Source organism: Rana temporaria, chromosome 7 (assembly GCF_905171775.1).
Source record: "Rana temporaria chromosome 7, aRanTem1.1, whole genome shotgun sequence".
NCBI lineage: Eukaryota > Metazoa > Chordata > Amphibia > Anura > Ranidae > Rana > Rana temporaria.
The window spans coordinates 152417379-152440939 of record NC_053495.1 but is presented as its reverse complement, the minus strand read 5'-3'; the positions used below and the strand labels follow the sequence as shown (position 1 = coordinate 152440939).

At 42.1% G+C, this 23561-nt stretch overlaps 1 protein-coding gene across 11 annotated transcripts in view; it reads right to left on the bottom strand.

Moving 5' to 3' along the window:
* The window catches only part of LOC120945771 (pre-B-cell leukemia transcription factor 1), a 184359-nt gene that overhangs the window by 145538 nt on the left and 15260 nt on the right, over positions 1 to 23561 (bottom strand). For all 11 annotated transcript variants that reach the window (XM_040360161.1, XM_040360154.1, XM_040360157.1 and 8 more), the window contains one exon: positions 2515 to 2588. In XM_040360161.1, coding sequence (XP_040216095.1) covers positions 2515 to 2588 — 74 coding nt within the window. The remainder of the gene's footprint in view (positions 1 to 2514; positions 2589 to 23561) is intronic.

The following is a 23561-nucleotide window of genomic DNA, read 5'->3' as shown; positions in this document are numbered from 1 at the left end:
TTTTTTTTTTAGAAAAAGGCCAAGTTTACAGCCCTTCAGACTTTAGGAGGGCGAGAGCGTGACCAGTGGGAGTAGAAAAGGTTTGGACATCGATGGTGTCAGTTAGAGAACTGGTGCCCCAAGAGCCAGATAAAAAGGCAAGCAAAAAAAAATATTCCACATCTGGCCCCCGGGGGCCACAATTTGGAAACCTCCAATTTAGAAGGAAACACACACACACACACACACACACTTTGGAAATTCTTTCGATTTCCCTATTTCCCTATTCTCGCTGGTACATTTAGAGTACACCTAAACCCAACCACTTAAGCCCCACCCCTACGCACAGTTGGGAATGGTTTCCTTAGCGATTATATGTGCAACGGCAGTCTGACAGTCCCCACAGCTAATCACGGCCGCTCATGGAGCAATTACCTGCAAATGTTCGCCCTGTACACAGTCTGCATCCAAGGCCAATCATTTGCAGGTAATCAACCCAGGGGCAAATAAATTTGAGCGGGCACCAACAGCTGCAGAAGCGGTCAGCCTCCCATTGCTTTCAAAGGCGCTGCCGTTGGCAGCCAATAGCTGGAGCCACGGCTGGGTCTCCCACATGAAAAATCGCGAATGGCCTCATTCACAAAAGTGTGAACAGGGCCTAAATCTCACACAAGAGATTTAATGTATTTTTAAATATGTATATTTCTCATTAAATACATGGAAATTCTACCAAGAAAATGTTTGTTCAGGCATTTCCAAAATAGGACGACAACCGACAACCGACCCCCCCCCCCCCCCCCCCCCCACTGTGCTCCTGTGTCATCACCCTGACAAATGCACTGATGACAAACTACAAACTGCTATGTCAACATATATTAAAACAGGCATCGTCCACATTGGTCACCATTGGTAAATTGATGAAGAGGAATGATGTGTAGGTCCCACAGAGTGTTGTAAACTGCCTTAGCAAATACAATAAAAAACTTTAAGGGAACAAAAAGGATTGACTTTCGGTGCTATATAAATCCTGTACAATAATAATGGACAAAGCCAGTCACACAAACCATGGGGCTCAACAGTTCTCCCTAATATGTGGGCTAGCCACCAATCCAGTCAGTCCTTTTAAAAGGCACTGTACACTTTGAAAATATCTTCATTGTTTAAAACTAGGTATTAGTGTAGTTATGTTTTTTGTGTTGTTAGTTTGCCATGATGGGCTTACATGTTGTGGCTGCAGTTTGTCATGGCTGATCGATTTCCCCATGTCCATATGTTATTTCACCTAGCTTGTCCCTATTTGCTAAATGGAGATGCAACTTCATGATCTTGTTTACGGAATGTCCAATATAAGCCTCACCATTTCCTCTGTGCTGCATTACAAAGGAGTGCTAATGTGATGAAAACCCACAATTGGATCTCTCTGCAATTGCTCTGCCTGTCCGAGTCTGTATTAGATCCAATTACTGTTTGGCTCTCACCCGCAGAACACTGGACTGAGAAACTAGAGATTGTGAGATATATAGTTTCTTCAGAGGAAGTGTCAGTACTTAGACTACAGACAGGGGTAATGGATCAACCCGTGTAGTTCCATGTAGCATGCCTCATGTTTGAACACAAACAGAACCCGCCTACACGGGAATGAATATTTACTCCACCATAGGATTGTTCATACAGGGCAACAAATGACTCCATGAAACTACATGATCAATGCTTATCCTATGCAGGCAAAAAAACAAGGTGCAGGTAGACTGGTTTACAATGCCTTTAAGTTGCTTCTTTTTCTCTCACCAAGAATAATCATAGCACATAAAATGGGGCACCACATACTCGTGCCATCTTCATTTCAGAAGTAGAAATGGAATATAAAAACAAAAAAAGAACAAAAAGAACATTTTTAATGTCTCTCGATTTTCCATTTTACTAGCAGTAGACTGTAGTGCAGGAGTGCCAGGAGTGCTTGAAGTGGAGGCCAGCATGCCTCAAAATTTTGCACTACAATTTAGTTAACAAAAAAATGGTATCAACTGTAAATCCAAATGTCTAGATCTTGCATGAAGAAACCATGGCTTCTTAAAGATCGAATTTCAAAGAAAGTTTAAAATTCTAATACACAAAACACACGCACTAAATCCGTAACAAAGATGAACCCAACCCATCTGCTCAACCACTTTTTTTTTTTTTAAAGGCGTTTCTATAAAAAAAAAAAAAAAAAAAAAAAAACACCCCACACACAATCAAGCACTAGCATGTCTTGATTTTTCACAGTTTCCCCGAAAAATTGAAAATACTGCAGAACAGAACAGATTTTAAATGTGTGGATACAATTAGTTCTGGTCACATCGCGGGTGTAATTAAAGCGGTTTCCAAAGCCTGTCTATCAACAGGAGGGTTACGCTTATAAATTTGGCAATCCATCAATGAAATACCATATACAGAAAAATGCATCTATCAAGTAGTATATCACACGTTTTAAACTAGATTAGCCAGAGCATTGAGCAGTCAATTATACAGCAAGTCCACCTGCCATGTCCTTACCTGTCTTTTCTTTAATTTCACAAAGCACATTGAAGAGCGCCGGCTTCATTCTGTGGCAGTTAAGGGCATGTTTCCTAGAAATGGTATAAAAAGAAAAGAAAAATCAGTCTGGATACACACACAGCCACACTAATAAAAATACAGAATTGGAGCCAGTATTGGAAGAATCTCCTTGAAAAAAAACAGGTTGTTTCACATCATTCTAAACCAGCTTTTCAACTTTTGTTATCCATTGGTGGTCATTAGAACAATAACCCTACATTGGTGGTGGTCAGTAGGAAGAATACCACCCCCCGCCCCCTTAAAGTGGTGGTCAGGATGCCACCCTTAAGGGTCATGCCGATGGCTCCGCCAAGTGGTATTGGGGCTAGAACTAAGCAGGCATCATTACATAGGAGGTCAATAACAAACAGCACAAGGAACCCCTAGACACCCGAGGAATCCTAGGCTTCCACAAAAACCCTGGCTGGAGTATGACTACTATAAGCAGGGGTCCCAGTGCCAGTTAAAGCGGAGGTCCACCCACTGCTGCAAAAATTAAAAGCCAGCAGCTACACATACTGCAGCTGCTGCCTTTTGATGATGGGACACCTACCTGCCCTGGAGTCGAGCAATGCCAGTACCACAGCTGATGTTTCCATCATCTGTCGGCTGCATCCCGCCGCCATTGCAGGTAAGGAACCCAGCAGTGTAGCTTTACGGTTTCACGCCGGGAACCCTATTGCGCATGAGTGAGGCTTTGCTCCCCTCTCATACTGGTCCGGCGGCGGGGGAGGAGGGAGCCTAACGATGACATCATGGGCTGTGGCCTGGACTCTCGAACAAGATATCTATCCAACCCCCACCTGAAAGGTACCAAATGTGCCACCTGAGGGGGGGGGGAATCAGCGGACATTCCACTTTTGGGTGGAACTCTGCTTTAAGGCCAATTAACTTAGAAAAGAGCGCCCTCCCCATCTTGAGCAGCTCCAAAAAAAAAAAAAAAAATAAAAAAAAGGACCCGGCCTTACCCAGAGTACCGCTGGAAGGATACAAGCGTCACAATCGCCTAGCAAGTGTAAGGCTAGTATGTTTCAGAATTTTGAGACAGAAGATGGCATACAAAGCCATCTACAGCTCTGCCTCAAGCTACATAACCAAATCGGTTATTTTAGTACCCAAACCTTTTGAAACGTTAAAAGTACCATATATTGTAATTGTATTATAGTTTATTTTCTGTTTGCTTATATCACTTTGTTATTTTTCTTTAAAAAATAAAAATACCTATAAAAAAAAATAAAAAAAATGCACAGATCATGATACAACATATTCATACATCAGATCTATTAAATCTGTTAGACCCAGTCTTGCCGTCATAGTTTCTGGCATCAATGTGCCCACTGTTGTCAGAAAACCCGCCAGGATGCCTCGATTTTAATTATATCAGTTACCAGACGACTATGAATGACAAATGGGCTTATGAATGTGAAAATTAACTTTGCAGAATGTCTGGAGTGCCCAAAGATAAACATTTACCGCAAAAAGCAGACAAAGACAGCGTGCAGGAGTTACTGAACTAGCTGGTATAAATAGCATCTTGCATCCAGTATGCTATGCTGATGTCAAAAGGCTGTCCTACAATAAAATTCAATGCAATTATACTGGTAATTACGGCAATGTCTACACGTTTTCATCAATGTTGAGACCAAGGCTGCCCATACATGCTTCAGGGTTTTTTTTTTTTTTTTTTTTTAGCCAGCTTGTTATCCTTTTCTTTTAAAATGTGGTGCATACAGTGGGGGATTCAACCAGTTGCCAAACACATTCTGCAAAACTATTCACTTTCTGATCAGGCATTTTTCTTTCTTTTTTTTGGTAGAGAATTACTTCAAACCCCCAAACACACTTTATCTCTATCTAAAAATGTAAGCAAAAGGCCCTAGAGAATAAAATGGCAGTTGTAAAATAAATACTATAAACAAATAAAAAAAAAATTGGTAAAATATGAATCACTCAAGCGGGGTGCTGGATGGTTCATTCACAGCGAAGCTTTAAAAATGTTCTACAGGTTGCCAATTTATATAGTTACAGAGGAGGTCTAGCGCTAGAATTATTGCTCTGGTGTTCACAGCGATAACTTGCATGTGTGGTGCGAACACCGTTTACATATGTGGGCATGGCCTACACATGTATTCACAACTGAGTGCAAGCAAGCGAGGCAGGGGGTGCTTTAAAAACATAAATAAATCACTTACCATTTGATATTATTGCTATAGGAAGGAATAGAAAAATCCCTTGCAACAACAATACAGCATGACAGGTCCCCTCTTTAGGGAGAGATCTGGCGTCTAAAAAATACCCAAGTCTCCTCTACCTTTAAAAGCAAAAGGCCAAAAAAAATAAATAGAAGTTGATCTTTTGCTTTAACCAGAAGTGACGTCATGGCATTGTTCCAGTCCTCCTAGACCAGGCATATGCAATTAGCGGACCTCCAGCTGTTGCAGAACTACAATTCCCATGAGGCATGATGGGACTTGTAGTTTTGTAACAGCTGGAGGTCCACTAATTGCATATCCCTGTCCTAGACCATCTTTGTGCTTAGTCGCCGCCAGTACCCGATCGGTTTCCAGAGCTTCCGATCACTCAGGTAAGCTCGGGAACCACTGCAGAATGCCTCACCTTTTAAATCAGAAAGACCGGCGCCTGAGGCATCTAGCCATAACCCCAGTATTAAAAACGCCAGAGTAATGACGTATTTACCTAGTTAGGTGGACAGCGAGTATCTATTCCCACCAAATGGAAAATGATTGCACTTTATCATCTATGAATTGTTGTAAACTGTAGAAAGCTCAGCCATCACAGGATGCAAAAAGCAGTTGGTAAGAAGCGTTAGCACTTCACTGCTTTTTCATTTACTACTGCCAGGTTCCTGCTAAATATCTTTGTCCAAATCAAATTTTAGATACAAAATTGATTTGGATAGTTTAGCTAGGTTCTTGTATCTAATTAGGCAGGCCCAGTTGTAGATCTAAAGAGAGTTGTACAATCAGATTGTAATGTGTGTACACAGATCATGTAGAGTCCTTCCTAAAGCAACCCCCCCCCCCCCCCCCCCCGGTCCTGCATTAGTCCTCCTGACAAGTCCAGCAATGACAGCAGCTCCGTTACCTCCATCTTCTGCCCCCCCCCCCCCTATCCAGTGCTGCATTTCTCTCTCCCTCTCTAGTATATCCCCACCTCTATTGATTGCTAATGTAAAAGGAATGTATTACCAGGAACACATAAAAGGCCAACAAAACCACTTTGCAGATGTGAGCTACACAATTGTCCAAGAGAAGGAAAGTCCTAAAAGGAATCCATTACAATCTAGCATGTGCTGTAAAAAGCCTACCAGTATATTAAAAAGAACCTATACATCAACAAAACACGAGGGCCATCATTCCTGAACTCATTCTAAAAAAATGCTTGCTACCTGGCTTTTTCATGGTTCAAAATATTATACAGAGGGTAAAGTATTGAACAAGTCACCATTTTCTAGGCAAATATATTTCTAAGACCCGGTTCACACTGGGGCGACTCAAGTCGCGTCCCATTGTAGTAAATAGAACCGTTCTAATAGGAGCGACACAAGTCGCTCCGACTTAGAAAAAAGTTCTTGTACGACTTCGGGGGCGACTCGGGGCGATTTGCATTGACTTCTATACAGAAGTCATTTTGCAAGTCGCCTTAGAAGTCGTCTTCAGGTCGCCTGGCCAAGTCGCCCCCGAAGTCGTGCCGCCCCAGTGTGAACCGGCTCTAAAACGTGCTATTGACAACCCATGCAATACATACATACATTACATACATAGAAACCAAAACAAATAAAAAAAGTAAAAAAATTAAGTTGCGTCATAAAATGGAACGACACAGAGAAAAACGATTGAATAATCGAAGAACCGGTTCACACAGGGGCAACCAAACTTACAGCGCGATTTTGCAGGGCAACTTCAGCGCAACTTGGAGAAACGTACGTGACCTCAAGTTGCTTCCAGGACAGGCGACTTTGGCTGTGGCCAATGACAGAATAATTTAGCTCTGTGGGAGGGAGGGGTTTGCCTAGGAAAACCATTTTCTCTTCTTGTAAAGTTGCTTCAGTTAAGACGGTGATCTGACTTTGGAGGCAACTTCCATTGAAATCTATGGGTACAAGTTGCCTAGAAGTCGTCTTGAAGTAGTACAGGAACCTTTTCTGAAGTCGGAGCGACTTCAGTAGTGTACATTAAGACGGCTCCCAATCACTTCAAATTGAATTTCTCAAGTCGGATCCCAAGTCGTGGTAGTGTGAACCGGTACCAACTGAAATTTTAGACTTCGTACCAAATCCTTTGTTGGTAATGACTGCTTCAAGACGCCTCCTGTATGGTGAAACGAATCGCATGCATTGATCAGGTATGATATTGGCCCATTCTTCCACACAGACCTCATATCTTTCCGTGGGCCTCTTCTATTAACTCTAATCTTTAGTTCTTTCTATAGATTTTCTAGTGGATTCAAGGCAGGCGATTGGCTTGGGCTATTCTAGCAGATGTTCTCTTTGAAACCAATTGAGAGTTTCCTTGGCTTTGTGTTTGGGATCATTGTCTTGCTGAAATGTCCACCCTCATTTCATCTTCATCATCTTGGTAGATTTTATCAAGAACGTCTTGGTACGTTTTTCCCATACATCCTTCAATGTAATGACGTTTCCCAGTACCGTATGCTGAAAAACAGCCCCGCAACATGTTCCCACCTCCAAACTTCACTGCTGGTATTGGAGGTGTTTTAGGGTGATGTGCAGCGCCATTTGACCTCCAAACATGATGTGAATTGTGGCATCCAAAGAGTTGAATTTTGGTCTCCTCTGACCAGACTATATTCTCCCAGTATTCCATAGGCATGTTTAAAATGTTGTGCGGCAAACTTTAAACAAGGTTCAACATGCTTTTTCCTTAGCAATGCATCATGCATGGTAAAGGCCATGGAGGTTGAGGGCATTACTTATTGATTTCTTTGAAACAAATGTACCTGCTAATTCCACAAGTGGTCACTGACTCTTAGAGAAAATCAGAGGAGTTGTCCATCGGAAATCTCACAAGGAACACCTGGTCTTGGCCGGTTTAGGGTGAAATGTTGTTCTTTCCACTTCCGGATTATGGCCCCAACAGTGCTCACTGGAATCCTTCTGTAACAAATGCCATCAGTATGTTTTGCAACAATAAGGTTGCAAAGGTCTTGAGAGCTCTTTGCTTTTACCCAGCATGAGATGTTTGTGTGACACTTCGGTAATGAGACACCTTTTTATAGGCCATCAGTTGAGACTGAACCAGCCGATTTTAATTTGCACGGACAAGGGGTTGCCTTCTAATTACTAATAGATTTCAGCAGGCATCTTTGCACCTCCCTTTCTTCATATGTTCAATACTTTTTCCCTGTGTCATTTCATTTTATTACACAATTTAAATTTCTGAACTTATTTGTTTTACGGTCTTTGTATGTATAGATTGCATGGGTTGATACCGAAATGTGGTTAACATTTCATGTCAATAGCCCTCTTTAGAAATACTGAAACCAAACTGGTACGTAACCACTCTGTTCAGAACTCCTGAATGAGCATGTACAGTGACTTGAAAAAGTATTCATACCCCTAAAATGTTCAACATTTTGTCATGTTACAAGCAAAACCATAAATGTATTTTATTGGGATTTTATGTGTGATAGGCCAACACAAAGTGGCACATAATTGTGAAGTGGAAGGAAAATAAATGGGTCATCATTTTTACAAATAAAATATGTAAAAAGTGTGGCGTGCATTAGTACTCAATACTTTGTAGAACCACCTTTCACTGCAATTACAGCTGCAAGTCATTTTGGGGATGTCTCTACCAGCTTTGCACATCCAGAGAGTGACATTTTTGCCCATTCTTCTTTGCAAAATAGCTCAAGCTCTGTCAGATTGGATGGAGAGCATTTGTAAAAAAAAAAAAAAAAAAAAAAAAATTTAAGTCTTGTCACAGATTCTCAATTGAATTTAGGTCTGGACTTTGACTGGGCCATTCTAATACATGAATATGCTTTGATGTAAACCATTCCATTGTAGCTCGGTCTGTATGTTTGGGGTCATTGTCCTGCTGGAAGGTGAACCTCCGCTTCAGTCTCAAGTCTTTTGCAGACTCGCAGGTTTTCTTTTAAAGCCTCATACACACGATCAGACTTCCATCTGACTTTTCCGTGGATTTTTGTCCGAAGGGGCGTTGGCCTTGGTATGCATACACACGGCAGAACATTTTCAACCAACATTCACCAAATCACGTTTCAGCCCTTTACTGCTACCCTTTGGGCAACTTCTGCTATTGTCGTCTGATGTTTAGCATTGGTTCTGAGCATGGGTGTTTGTACACACGATTGGATGATCAAACGCAACACATTTGTTATCGGAAAGTTTGTTCGTGGAAATTCCAACAACTGTCCGATAAACACGTCCAGAGGACCGTTGTTGTCGGAAAGTCCGATCGTGTGTATGGGCCTTAAGATTGCCCTTTATTTGGCTTCATCTTCCCATCAACTCTGACCAGATTCCATGTCCATGCTAAAGAAAAGCAACCCCACAACATGCTGCTGCCACCACATTTAATGGTGGTGTGTTCATGGTGACGTGCAGTGTTAGTTTTCCACCACGCATAGCGTTTTGCTTTTAGACTAAAAAAATATAAAAATTTGGTCTCATCTGACCAGAGCACCTTCTTCCACGTGTTGGCTATGTCCTCCACATGGCTTCTCACAAACTGCAAACAGGACTTCTTATGACTTTCTTTCAACAATGGCTTTTTTCTTGCCACTATTCCAGATTTGTGGAGTGCACAGCTAAAGCCCCGTACACACGATTGGAATTTCCAATGGAAAAGGTCCGACTGACTTTTTCCATCGGAAATTCCAACCGTGTGTATGCCCCATCGGATTTCATTCAGAGGCATTTCATCGGAGTTTAGATAGAAAACATGTTCTCTTTTACTCCGATGGAATTACAACGCAAGTTTGGCCTGGCAAAAGCCTGATCGCGTGTACGGGGCATTATAGTTGTCCTGTGGACAGATTCTTCCACCAAGTGTGGATTTCTGCAGCTCCTCCAGTGTTACGGAACTTGCCCGACTTGTCAGTTTAGGTGGACGGCCATGTCATGGTAGGTGGTTTGCAGTTGTGCCATATTCTTTCCATTTTCGGATGATGGATTGAACAGTGCTCTGGGAGAGGTTCAAAGCTTGGTATATTTAAAACATTTTTTTAATCTAACCCTGCTTGAAACTTCACCACAACTTTATGCCGTTTGTTCACAAAGGTTCTATAATAAACCTCTGAGGACTTCACAGAACAGCTGCATTTATACAGAGATTACAATTACACACAGATGAGCTCTATTTACTAAATGAGGTGACTTCTGAAGGCAATTGGTTCCACTAGATTTTAAATTAGGGGTATTAGAGTAAAAGGGGGCTAAAAACCATTATTTTACTTCCACTTCACAATTATGTGCCAATGTGTATTGTCCATCACATAAAATCCCAATAAAATACATTTACGTTTTTAGTTGTAACATGACAAAATCAGTGTTAAAGGGGTTGTAAAGGTACAATTTTTTCCCCTAAATAGCTTCCTTTACCTTAGTGCAGTCCTCCTTCACTTACCTCATCCTTCCATTTTGCCTTTAAATGTCCTTATTTCTTCTGAAAAATCCTCACTTCCTGTTCTTCTGTATAACTCCACAAGTAATGCAAGGCTTTCTCCCTGGTGTGGAGTGTCATGCTCGACCCCTTCCCTGGACTACGCCCACTAACACGCAGCTCCTTTATCTGCGACGTAGAGAGCGTCCAGACTCTCCGGTAGTCCAAGGGAGGGGGCGAGCACGACACTCCACACCAGGGAGAAAGCCTCACATTACTGTGTGGAGTTACAGACAGAAGAACAGGAAGTGAGGATTTCTCAGAAGAAATAAGGACATTTAAAAGCAAAATCGAAGGATGAGGTAAGTGAAGGAGGACTGTACTAAGGTAAAGGAAGCTATTTAGGAGAAAAAAATATTTTTTTCCCTTTACAACCCCTTTTATTTTATCAACGAAAAAGTTTGTCATAATTTTCGACAGTGGCTTTTTTACAGTTATAAAACGAAACCATCAGGAACAGCACATTTTCATCAACCGATGAAAACTGGCAAAAATCAAATCCATTTTCATCAAGGAGCAAAAATGGAAAGTTAATGGCAAGAAGGGACATTTACCCGCATGAACTACTGTAGTTATCGGAGTATAACACAGTGCGTGTGTGTTATACGCCAATATTTGTTTCCTACCAACAGGGGACGGGGATTGGGCGTCAGCCCTGGGTACCACACATTTGGGGGGGGGGGGGGTGGTCAAGCTGGCTGTCCCACCTCTCCTGGCCCTTTGACAGCACTGCCAGAAAAATCTAAAGTTAGATATGTTAAAAGGTTAGTCCCTTTTGCTACACGACTCCGCCTCCCGTGTCACCATCATTGTAAGCTGAAACTACCTCAAGTGCTTTGATCTCGTTGGCCACTCTTCTCCTCCCACTCGTGTTGCTTTAGACTGGAGAAGGAGAGTGGTCACATGACCATCCATGAAAACGTCAGAGGAGAACAGTCATGTGACCAGGTCCATGCGAGAATGAAACTATTGAGGGATATTTAGAGACTTTGATTTACAATAAGAGTGACACAGGAGGAGTTGTGTATGAAAAAGGGGCCGGCAGTGATTTATTCTTAACTTTAGAGTAGGTTGTCCCAGGAGGTCTTACAGAAAACTAAAATGGGACAAACTATAATGCCATTTTAGTCCTAAGAATAAAACTAAATTGAAATTTGCTGCCAAAATAGAACACGCTAAAGCCAAAAGACCAGCATGGCAGCCAGGCAACTAGCATTTTCAAAAGTAGTCAGCAACGGCAGACTACATATTCCTCCTAGGACAGTGTTTCTCAACCCCAGTCCTCAAGGAGCCCAAACGGGTCATGTTTTTAGGATTTCCCTCAGATGAAACAGCTGTGGTAATTACTAAGGCAGTGAAACTGATCACATCACCTGTGCAAAATAATGGAAAGCCTGAAAACCTGACCTGTTGGGGCGCCTTGAGGACTGGAATTGAGAAACGCTGTCCTAGGACAAGTTTCCTTAAAACATGATGTCATTGCTGTCCCAGTTGCCCGAATGTCATTCTGCCCTTTTCATCAACAATTTGAGTCACTGTCCCAAGTCGACTATCCAGATAAGACCTGCGGATTTTTAGGAAGAGGTCAGTAATGGAAGCCCTGAATTTCTCTTCCGACGAGTCTTAGACCCCTGTCACACTGAGGAGTTTTTTCAGGCAGTTTAGTGCCAAAAATAGCGCCTAAAAAGCTCCTGCCCTGCAGTCTCAATGTGAAAGCACATTGCTGGCTTGACCGCTCCAAAATTCCTGCCAGCATCTTTGGCGCGGTGTGTTTACTGCTCCTTCCCATTGGAACACCGCGGCAATACCGCCGGCAATGTGCCTCTGCAGAGGCGCTTTGCGGGCGGTATTAACCTTTTTTGGCCGCTAGCGGGGGTTAAAACCGCACCGCTAGCGGCCGAATACCGCCGCAATTCCGATGGTATAGCGCCGCTATACCGCACCTCCCGGTGTGAAGGGGGCCAAAGGCTAAAAGTCCTTGCACATGGTACAGATGTATGAACGCTAGAACTTCCTGGCAGAAAGTCCTTGTGCAAAAAAAGTAGTATGGTCTGTAAAGTGCATGCAGAAGGAAAAAATAAATAAATAAATAAATGAATAAATGAATGAATGAATGAATGACCGACCAGTTAATATACCTCCATCCTCTGGTACATTTTGAAAAAGGAAAGCGGTTGTGGGACTTTATATGAAGCACACTACTAAAATCAAGAGAACCAATGAGTAGATTTGTTTAATATAACAAAAAGGGCATACACACATAAAATGGTAGAAAAAAAAAAAAAAAAAAAAAAGCACACACACACACACACACACAATAAAAAAATATAAGGTCTTGACATATCATCTAAACAATTGATGGTACACAATTATTCCAACATGATACACATATGATGGACCTTGGGTATGTAGACCCAAACTGTACCGGTAACACTTAAACCTGAATAAGAATGATTCGTTATAGTAAAATAAAGTACAGATATTACACCTGTTTACTGTGACGTAGCATCATAGGAAAGCTCTACGACAACACTGAAATAAAAATTGATATCCTTATTATAAAAAAAACGATGTATGGTGGTGTCACGTAAATGTGTCCCAAGTCCTACGGATCAAACGCCACCACAATGCCACAAACAGCAGAGCCAATAAAGAGTTACTTGGCGCGCAGCAGATTCTCGGATGACACAAATACTGCTCCATGGAGTTATTTTCGCTGTCTAACGATCTGTGTCAGATTGAAGAGGCAGATTCCTATATTAGGTACAGGCAGAAAATCATTCTTTGTGTGATAAGGAGTTCAAACACTTTCCTACAATAGCATAGTACCGAAGAGTACCTGAGCAAAAATGGAGAGCAAGGAAAAAAAAAAAAAATTATATATATATATATAATATGATATGACCTTTGATACAAATAGACCTGGTTAGTCACTGGCCTAGGATCCTAACGCAAAATATTGTATTCCCTACATGCAGGGCAAGGGTGGTGCGGCGGTAAAGTAGGCCATACACTAGGCGAGTTGAATATTCACATTTTTTAACCCCTTTGCACCCAAGGGTAAAACAAATCTTAATGCCCAAGCACAATTTTGCAACATGCGTTCGTAGAACCGTACATATCACAACTACTTTGTGTATCCAGGTGGATTATACCTTGTTTTTTCCTGGACGAATTGGACTTTTATTTGGTGGTAAATGGCGGCTCGTGTTATTTTTTTTTGTTTATCAAAAGGAAAAACCGGACCAAATTTTTATTTTTAATAGCTGTATATTTCTTGCTACTACCATAGCCTACCGCCAAAGAACAATCCACAATAAATTCTCCTGCTGCTGATGATCATTGCGCACATGTTTACGTTAGTTGTAGTTTTTACCCATAGTCACCATAGTACCCATTTTGTTTCACACCTATGCAAATTGGTTGCGGCTTAAACCGCATCCAATTCGCACAACATTATAAAATACATTGATTTCAATGAGGCTGGTTCACATATGTGTGATGCATTCGCACTGCGCATTGCTGAAAAAACATGTGCGTTTTCTAGGCATTGCGGTGCGGCTCAGGTGCGAATTCAGGCCCATTATCTTCTATGGGCACGCATCCGATTCGCAGATGTGTTCATTTCTCTCATTCACCTCAATACACTCCCCCCCCCTCCCCTCTCCCAGGTCTCCAAATTCGCAGCTAAAAACGAAGCTGATCTGCTGAACAGTTCTCTTATCTCTCTGCAGAATCCGGCCTTAATCCTACCTAAAACACTGACACCAATTAACATGGATATGAATTAGAAAAAAACAAAAAATTCAGATCCAAAACACTAACCTAGCTCAAACCTTGATCTAGGTATTTATTTTTTCCCCCCCTTCTACACACTTTTCCCTCTCTCTGCAAGGACAGAGAAACATACAATTTATCTCTCTCGTCCATTCACAGGGGCTCGGGCTATCACAGCAATCAGAGGTGTGTGTGTGCGCGTATATATATATATATATATATATATATATATATATATATATATATATACACACACACACACACACACACACACACACACACACACACACACACACACATACATACATACACACACATACATACATACACACACACACACACACATTTATATATACATATACAAACACGTATATAGACTTCTGGCCTAAAATCAGAAAGGACAGTGGCCCTGCATGTGTCACACACTGGCGGTGGTCACTTTTCCCGCTTCCTATCCCCAAGACACACATCAGTTTAGCTGCACACAAACACGCACAAACAGCACAGCACACCAGTTATTTGTTAACATGACTATTAACTGGTACCTTTTACAAATTCCATCTCCCTTTCTGTTTAGATCTGCATGCATTAAGTTTTTTCTTCTTCCTCATCCCCAGAGGTAAAAGCCCTGCTGCAATTTGAGATAAAATGATAGTTTTCCTTCCTAAATGTGTGCAGGGAAGAATAGAACAAAATTGCTCAGCTCCTCGCTTTGGTGGCTCTGAAATGAAGCTCGATTTTACAGACTTTTTTTTGTTTGTGCACGGGAAATAAAAAAAGGTTAGCAACAACATTTTCTGTAGCATTGTACACATATTGCAAAATAAAGATTTGGGGTTCAGGCACATGGCTGCATAGCGTAAATTGCTGCGTGCCATGTACAGCCCCTCATAGAAGTCAATGGCTGTAAAACGTGTTTATGCAAGAACCTACGTAAACATGTGTATGGGTGCATCTCTGGAAGCAGAAATTTGCAACGATATACGTCGGCGGAATGGCACCCCTGCACAAACTGACATACCTGTACGTCAGTCCACAAAAGCAGGCGTACCGCGTGAGCATGCCCACGGACTCGATGTCCGCCGGCGACCCGTGATCGTGGCGAGGAGAGGGAGTTCGGGGAAATATAAACAAGGCATTCCCCTGTTCTGCCTAGTAACACACTACTACACTACTTTCATCCTACTTTGCTCTGCTACATTGGTCCTGCATTTATCCTACATCCATCCTACTTTCATGAACAGGATACTACTTTGGTCCGACTTCAATGATATTCAATGGGCCTGAAGTAGGATCAATGTAGGACCAAAAGTAGTACAGGGAGCATTTTCAAAGTCGGACCGACTTGTGTAGGACGCTACAAGACGCTCTCATAGGGAAACATTGAACACAGAGCAAAGTAGGATGAAAGTAGTGTAGTAGTGTGAACCCAGCCAAAGGCTGCATTCACACTACAGAAGTTTTAATAGTGGTCAGATTTGCCACAAATCTGTCCACGATTTTACAGCACTGGGGTGTGACTGACAAACACGGAACGCACATTTGAGATGCCATTCATTTGAATGACACCTTAAATCACGGTGGGGGTCTGCCGCGCGATAAAAACACACTGCAGTCGCGGGACACGTCACCAAAAAGTAGCTCCTGAACCATTTTTGGGCAGCATGCTTCCCGTTATGCGGGATGCCGTGATTGCAGCGCAACAACCGCGGCAGACCCGCACAGTGATTTGATAGGTCAATTTAAATGAATGGCACCTGGAATGAGAGTCCCGCGTTTTTTGTCTTTCACACCTCGGCGCTGTCAAATCACGGGCAGATCACACTGTAGTATGAATGCTGCCTTCAGTGCCCCGATTACAGTAAAGCACCCATCAGTGACATCAAGTGGTGCTGCCTTTCAGTACCTCATCAGTGCTGCCCAAAGCCCATCTGTGCCACCAATACCGCCCATCAGTGTGGCATATTCATGCCTAATCAGTGAAGCCCCATCAGTGAAGGAGCAAAATTAATTATTTACAACATTTTATGACAAACCAAGAAAACATTTTTTTTCAACATTTTCTGTATAAAATAAAAAACCCAGCAGTGATTACAACACCACTAAAAGAAAGCGCCATTTGTGAAGAAAATTATTAAAAATGTATGTGAGTACAGTGTTGCATGACAGCGTCATTCAAAGTGGGACAGCACTGAAAGCTTAAAAATGGCATGGGCAGGAAGGGGGTGAAAGTGCCCTGTGTTGAGGTGGTTAAACCAATACAGGACTCAGTGTTTTTGGGTATGAGGTCTGTATCAGAATGGCACATCTTGACTCTGCAATATTTGCCTACTCTTTGCAAAAACACTCCAAATCTGCCATCTCCTGTGCACAGCCCTCTTCAGATCATCCCACAGATTTTCAATCAGATTCGGGTCTGGACTCTGGCTGGGCCATTCTAAAACTTTAATCTTCTGGTGAAGCCGTTCCTTTGTTGATTTTGATGTATGCTTTGGGTCGTTGTCATGCTGAAAGATGAAGTTCCTCTTCATGTTCAGCTTTCTAGCAGAAGCCTGAAGGATGTGACAAAATTGACTGGTATTTGGAACTGTTCATTATTCCCTCTACCTCAGTGGTTCTCAACCTGGGGGTCGGGACCCCCTCGGGGGGTCGAATGGTTATTTGCCAGGGGTCACCGAATCCTGGGCTGTTCTTGAAGCCCGCACCACTCTCCTAGCCTTTTTGTGACCGAGCCAGAAATACAGCAAGTAACACTACCTGCGATTATAGTTGCCATTAAAAGTCCCCACTACAGTTCTCAGATCAGCAGATGACCTTGATCAAGAGCACCCAAGTTGGTTGATCAGAACTCCCCCCATCATTGCCACTGATCCCAACTCTCTGCCAGCACTGCCACTGATACCACCCCTCACCAGCACTGTCACTGATCCCACCCCTCATCGGCACTGCCATTGATCCCACCCCTCCCCCCACCACCACTGATCCCACCCCTCACCAGCACTGCCACTGATCTCATTCCCTCCACCAAGGAGTAAGAGAAGGAATACAAATAGAGAATACATGGAAAGGAGAGAAAAAGGAGGGGGAGGAACAAAGAAAAAGGGGAGAGAAAGAATAGGATGGGGAGAAAAAAAAACAAGAAATTCGGATAGAGAGAGATAAAAGGGAAAGAAAGGAGAACAAAAAGAAAGAGTGGAAGGGACCCAGGGAGCGCTAAATGTCCGTGGGTTAGGGGCACAAATTACTTGTCTTGCCTTGGGTGCTGACAACCCATGCTATGAAAATAATTTTGCCGTTAGGGGTCCCCACAACTTTGGAAAATGTATCAAGGGGTCTCGGCACTAGCACGGTTGAGAACCACTGCTCTACCTGGACTAAGGCCCTTGTTCCATCTGAAGCCGCTGCTACCAACATGCTTCATGGTGGGCATGCTCTTTTGGTGATGTGCAGTGTTTTAGCACCAAACATATCTTTGGAATTATGGCCAAAAGGTTCAACCTTGGTTTCATCAGACCCCAACACATTTTCCAACATGCTTTTGAGAGACTTCAGATGTGTTTTTGCAAATTTACCTAGGCTTGGATGTTTTTCTTTGTAAGAAAAGGCTTCCGTCTTGCCCCTCTACCCCACAGCCCAGACATATGAAGAATACAGGAGATTGTTGTCACATGTACCACACAGCCAGTACCTGCCAGATATTCCCACAGCTCCTTTAATGTTGCTGTAGGCCTCTTGGCAGCCTTTCTGACCAGTTATCTTCTAGTCTTTTCATCAATTTGGAGGGACGTCCAGTTCTTAGTAATGTCACTGTAGTGTCATTATCTCCCCTTGATGATGACCGTCTTCACTGTGTTCCATGGTATATCTAATGCCTAGGAAATTCTTTGTATCCTTCTGACTGATACCTTTTAACAATGAGATCCCTTTGGTGATTTTGAAGCTCTCTGCTGACCGTGGCTTTTGCTGTAGGATGCGACTTAGAAAGACGAACTATAACAGCTGAACTTTATTTGGGGTTAATCAGAGGTACTTTAAATGGATGGCAGGTGTGTACTGACTCCTATTTAACATGAGTTTGAATGTGATTGCTTAATTCTGGACACCGCTACATCCCCAGTTATAAGAGGGTTATGCAACCACATTATTTTAGTTTTCTATTTTTACTCCACCCCCTTCTGCTAGTTCTAGTGACCTGGGGCCCGGGGGTCATCAAGGAATTCCTTTAATTTGCAGGTATTTTCCCCTCACTTCCTGTTTTGCCCAAGGGACACAAGGTGGAGGTAAATCTCCCCAAAAGGAACACAAAAAGAAACTGACAGGCGTTATGACCCTCCCTTATGCCATACAAAATGGGGGGGGGTTGCCTATAGCTCTACTTTAAGGCCACATGCACACTATTCTCTTTGATGGCTTTTCTCCGACAGAAGTTTAGTAGCAGAAAAATGTGATTAAAAAAAAAAAAACACACATTTTGCATGTGCGTTCATTCTACTGGCCAGAATGTTGGCTTTGGTGGTGGGGGGGTTGTTTTGCCTCAACTCCTGTAAATGCCTATAGCATACATTGACACATAAGCCAGCTTGGGAGGACCGTTTAGAGGGGGGAGCTAAAATGCCTGTAGAAACAGCATTTTTAAAGCCTAAGTGTGCATGAGCCCCAAATTTGAGCAAAACTATACAAATAAAAAAAAGCACCACATTAGCAGGTGATGATCCATAAGATCTGTATGCAGGAAACTATACAAGGGGGGGGGGGGGGAAATCACTGATGAATGTTAGATCCCACAAAAGCATCATCACAAAAAGCAAACGCCCTTACAGCAGGTCAAACGCAGGGAAAACTGTGCATCTTATTTTTACCGCCTTGTGCCCCAGGACATTGCCAGAAGATACCAAAGGGGAAATTTCACACAGAGACATATCATCATTAATCATGCTGCGGTTATTAGCACCTTGCAGGCTTCCGTTAGACCTCCACTAGGAACCCGACAACTGGCACATAATTTATGGTTCTGCAGCTTTCAAAAATACAGGACAGTCCTACACAGACAGGGTAAAGGGGATGGATCATTTATTTACAATATTTCCTAGAAGAAAAAACATTAACAACATTGTCTGTGTATGGGAATGGTTTAAGTCATATTTCCTGGATACAATCTATAATTGTCTGTTTATGTGGCACCATATTTGCCACACACACACACACACACACACACACACACACACACACACCTGTAAACGAAAAGCATCTAAACGCAGGTTACCACGTTTAGCGCTTGAAATGCCTTAAAATCCAGCATCTGAACTCTTTTTTGCTTTCCAAAAAAAGCCTCTAAACTCAACTGCCTAGAAACGACCCTGTGTACATGTACTGATAAGATAACCAAGGAGAGTTCAGGGGCAGTTGAAAAAAAAATATGCCCAACTGCTAAGGCCCCATGTACACGGGACGCTGCTAAACGTACATTCAGAGGCAGTTGGACACTTTTTCAACTTCCCCTGAACTCATTCAATGTTATCCTATGTGACCATGTACACAGTCTCGTTTAGTGCGTTTTTTAGGCAGTTGCATTTAACAGCGTTTCTTTGAAAGCAAAAAGATGGGTTTAGATGCCAAAGATTTCCACGTTTCAGACGCCAAACGCGACTAAGGCTCCTTGTACACAGGACGTTTTTGCAACGGCTCCTAAATGATTAAACTTGACAGATAGTAAACCACGTTTAAAAACATCAGTTTTGCCACATAAAAAAAAAAAAATAATGTGTTTAGTTGCGTTTGAACCCATTTTTTTGCTTTATCAAAGAAACGCTGTTAAACGCAACTGCCTAAAAACGGCAATAACTGAGACTGTGTACATAGGAGAACATTGAATGAGTTCAGGGGCAGTTGAAAAAAAGCGTCCAACTGCCTCTGAACGTACGTTTAGCAGCATCCTGTGTACATGGGGCCTAAACGTAGCCACGTTCAATTTATAGGCGCTTTTCGCCATTTTTTTTTATTAAATACTTCTAAAAAACGCAAACGCGGCATGTAAACGCAGCAAAATGGATGTTTTAAACATGGGTTGCCATCTGTCAAGTTAAATTGTTCAGGAGCAATTGTAAAAACGTCCCGTGTACATGAAGCCTTACACTTCTCTACTCAATCCAAATTTGGGTCATAAAGTAAAACAAAGCAATAACACATGACAGAAAATATACTTTATAAGGCTAGTCCCATATAAAAGCACAAAGCCACAAGATCTGCGTTTTTATGCAAGATACAGAACTCCTATATAGCCGAGAATAGCAGGGAAATGGGTATGTTATCCTACCACTAGGATGGACAACAAATGCAAGATCCAGTTGGTCAAATGCTTTTCCCGATAGGATATTCACTCCTAAAGTACATTAAATTACTTAGAAAAGTTAAACATTCCATTATAGGAAATGTTCATAATATTTAACCTACAGTCATTGTATTCCACATCTGAATGATGACACCACATATAAATTCAATTGTGTGGGCGTTACCACTACTCTCCAAATTTAAAGAAGAGATTTTACATGCATATTAACATAAGCCATCACACTCAATCCTCTTATAAAATACTTTTTGTTTATGAATGCAATGTTCAGACCATTGCTGTAACAGAAGTTTTTTTATCTTAATGCATAGAAATGCAATAGGCTTAATGTACACGGGACGTTTGAAAACCTCTCCTGAACATTTAACTTGACAGATAGTAACCGATGATTAAAAACTTCCGTTTTGACGCATTTGCACTTTTTTTTTCCCCTTCGAAGAGTCAAAAATGTATTTCCATTAAAAACACCTGTAAATGAAACGTGGCAAAACGCGAGTTACCGTGTTTACAAGCATTTGGCGTTTCATCCGTCCTGAAATGTTTTTTTTGCTTTCCAAAAAAAATGCCTCTAAACTCAACTGTCTAGAAACGATTATAAGTGTACATGTACTGATAAGATAACATAACAGAGGAGAGTTCAGGGGGTAGCTGGGGGAAAAAAAAAAAAAAAACACACACACACACCACACTGATCCTTAGACCCCTTTCACACTGGAGGCGTTATTCATGTGCTTCAGCGCTAAAAATAGCACCTGTAAAAAGCCTCAGCTGCAATCCCAGTGTGAAAGCCAGAGTGCTTTCTCACTGGGGAGCTGCGCTGGCAGGGAGACAAAAAAAAAGTCCTGCCAGCAGCTTCTTTGCAGCGCTTTAGGAGCGGTGTATATGCTTTAGCAGCGCCTTGAACCCTTTTTCTGCTGCAAGCGGGGGGTTAAAAGCGCCCCGCTAGCAGCCGAAAAAAGCGCCGCCAAAAATAGTGGCACTTTACCGCCGACGCCAGGCGGTTTCAGCGTGAAAGCACTGTAAACATCCGTGTAACCAGCAGCAGTGTACATGAAGCATTAAGGTAAAAACTTGAGGCTTTACAAATGCAAATGGCAGCTTATATCTCTTTTATTCAACCTTTTCAGAAAGAAAAAAAAAAAGAAAAAAAAAAAAAGGGAAAGTGGGAACCCCCTCCCTCCTGTTTCCTCTGTACTTGCTTTCATGGGTGATGGTCTATTGGACAGCTCACCACTTACAGGAGGAAAGTACAGCGAGAAGGGAGGTGATGTTAGTGCACTTTTTCATAATTTTTTTAAAGGTGAACTTGCACTTTAAAAGGGGTTGTAAAGGTACAAATTTGTTTCCCTAAATAGCTTCCTTTACCTTAGTGCAGTCCTCCTTCCACTTACCTCATCCTTCCATTTTGCTTTTAAATGTCCTTATTTCTTCTGAGAAATCCTCACTTCCTGTTCTTCTGTCTGTAACTCACCACCGTAATGTGAGGCTTTCTCCCTGGTGTGGAGAAAGCCTCTTGAGGGGGGGGGGGGGTGAGCAGGAGAGTCAGGATGCTCTCTACTTTGCAGATATAGAAAGGAGCCGTGCGTTAGTGGGCGTCCTGACACTCCTGCTCGCCCCCTCAAGAGGCTTTCTCCACACCAGGGAGAAAGCCTTGCATTACTGTGTGGAGTTACAGACAGAAGAACAGGAAGTGAGGATTTTTCAGAAGAAATAACGACATTTAAAGGCAAAAATCAAAGATGAGGTAAGTGGAAGGATGACTGCACTAAGGTAAAGGAAGCCATTTAGGGAAAAATAAATTAAAATTCCTTTACATACCAAAATTAGATTTTAAAAACTGCATGGCTTTCTAGGAGATTTAGTATACAATAGAGAAAAAAAAATCTAAAATGTAACTTTCTAAAAAGTACAACTTTCTGCATTTACATAAAAGTACTTTACCCAAAAAAAAAAAAAAAAAAAAAAAAAAAAAGAAGTATGACAAGTGTATAGGCTGTAAGATCACAGGGGTATCAAACATGCGGGCATCCCATTAATAAAAGTCCATGCCCCCTTGAAACCACCAATTAAGTTGCTGATGAGTACTACAGTCTAAATTTAGGGTAGCAAATTACCAAATCTCCACCACTTCTACTCTGGTGCTAAAAGGCTTATAAAATGAATAGCTCTCATATAGAGATCAGTTGTTCGATCTGGTCTACCTTTTATTTTACAGGCTATGATTCAGAAACACTGCAATATCTCCTTAACAGGTAATATGGCAAAAGAAATATTGAGCAAGGTAGATTGAAGATTAGCAGTGGGATACAATTGAATCCAGTCATCAGAGGGAAGATATAAATTGTTACAATTAGTCAACATGCACCCTCATATTTATGAATATGCCTGTTAATAACTAAGGAAGAGTATGGGTAGCCAAAACCTGCTCCTTATTGGTCGCATCTCAGGATAAACCATTGCAAATTAGCAGGGGCTAGGATTGTATAAAAGACACTAGGGCCGAAACAACTAATCGATTACAATTTCATAATCAATTAATCGGCCAGTAACATAATGGGGTTAAAAAAAAAAATTATCCCTTTAGGCCCCTTGCACACTGGGGCGTTTTTCATGCGGTACAGCGCTAAAAATAGCGCTGCTATACCGCATGAAAAACCATGCCCTGTAGTGTTCAATGTAAAAGCCCAAAGGCATTCACATTGAAGCGGTGCGCTAGCAGGAGCGCACCAAAAGTCCTGCTAGCCACATCTTTACCGCGGTATAGGAGCGGTGTGTTCACCGCGCCTTCCCATTGAAATCAATGGGAAAGCACGGTAATACCGCCCGCAACGCGGGCGGCATTAACCCTTTTTCGGTCGCTAGCGGGGGTTAAAACCTCACCGCTAGCGCCCGAATATCGCGGTAAATACTGCTGTATAGCCGCGCTACAAATAGCGCGGCAATACCGTCACCGTGGCTGCATGCCTCAATGTGAAAGCAGCCTTATAGTACAAAAAAGCAAATGGTTACTGTAAATATTACTTTCACTGTCCCACAGTAAAAAAAATGAACCCCTTACAGTAGCGATTATTTGCTCTTTTTGTACTTTTTTGTTTTTTTTTAACCCCATTATGTTACTAATCTCAGGCCTGGGTCACACCTGTTTTTTGGTGCTTTTTGCAGAAACACACTACAGTTCATTTACATGTTTTCCTATGGGACACTTTCACATC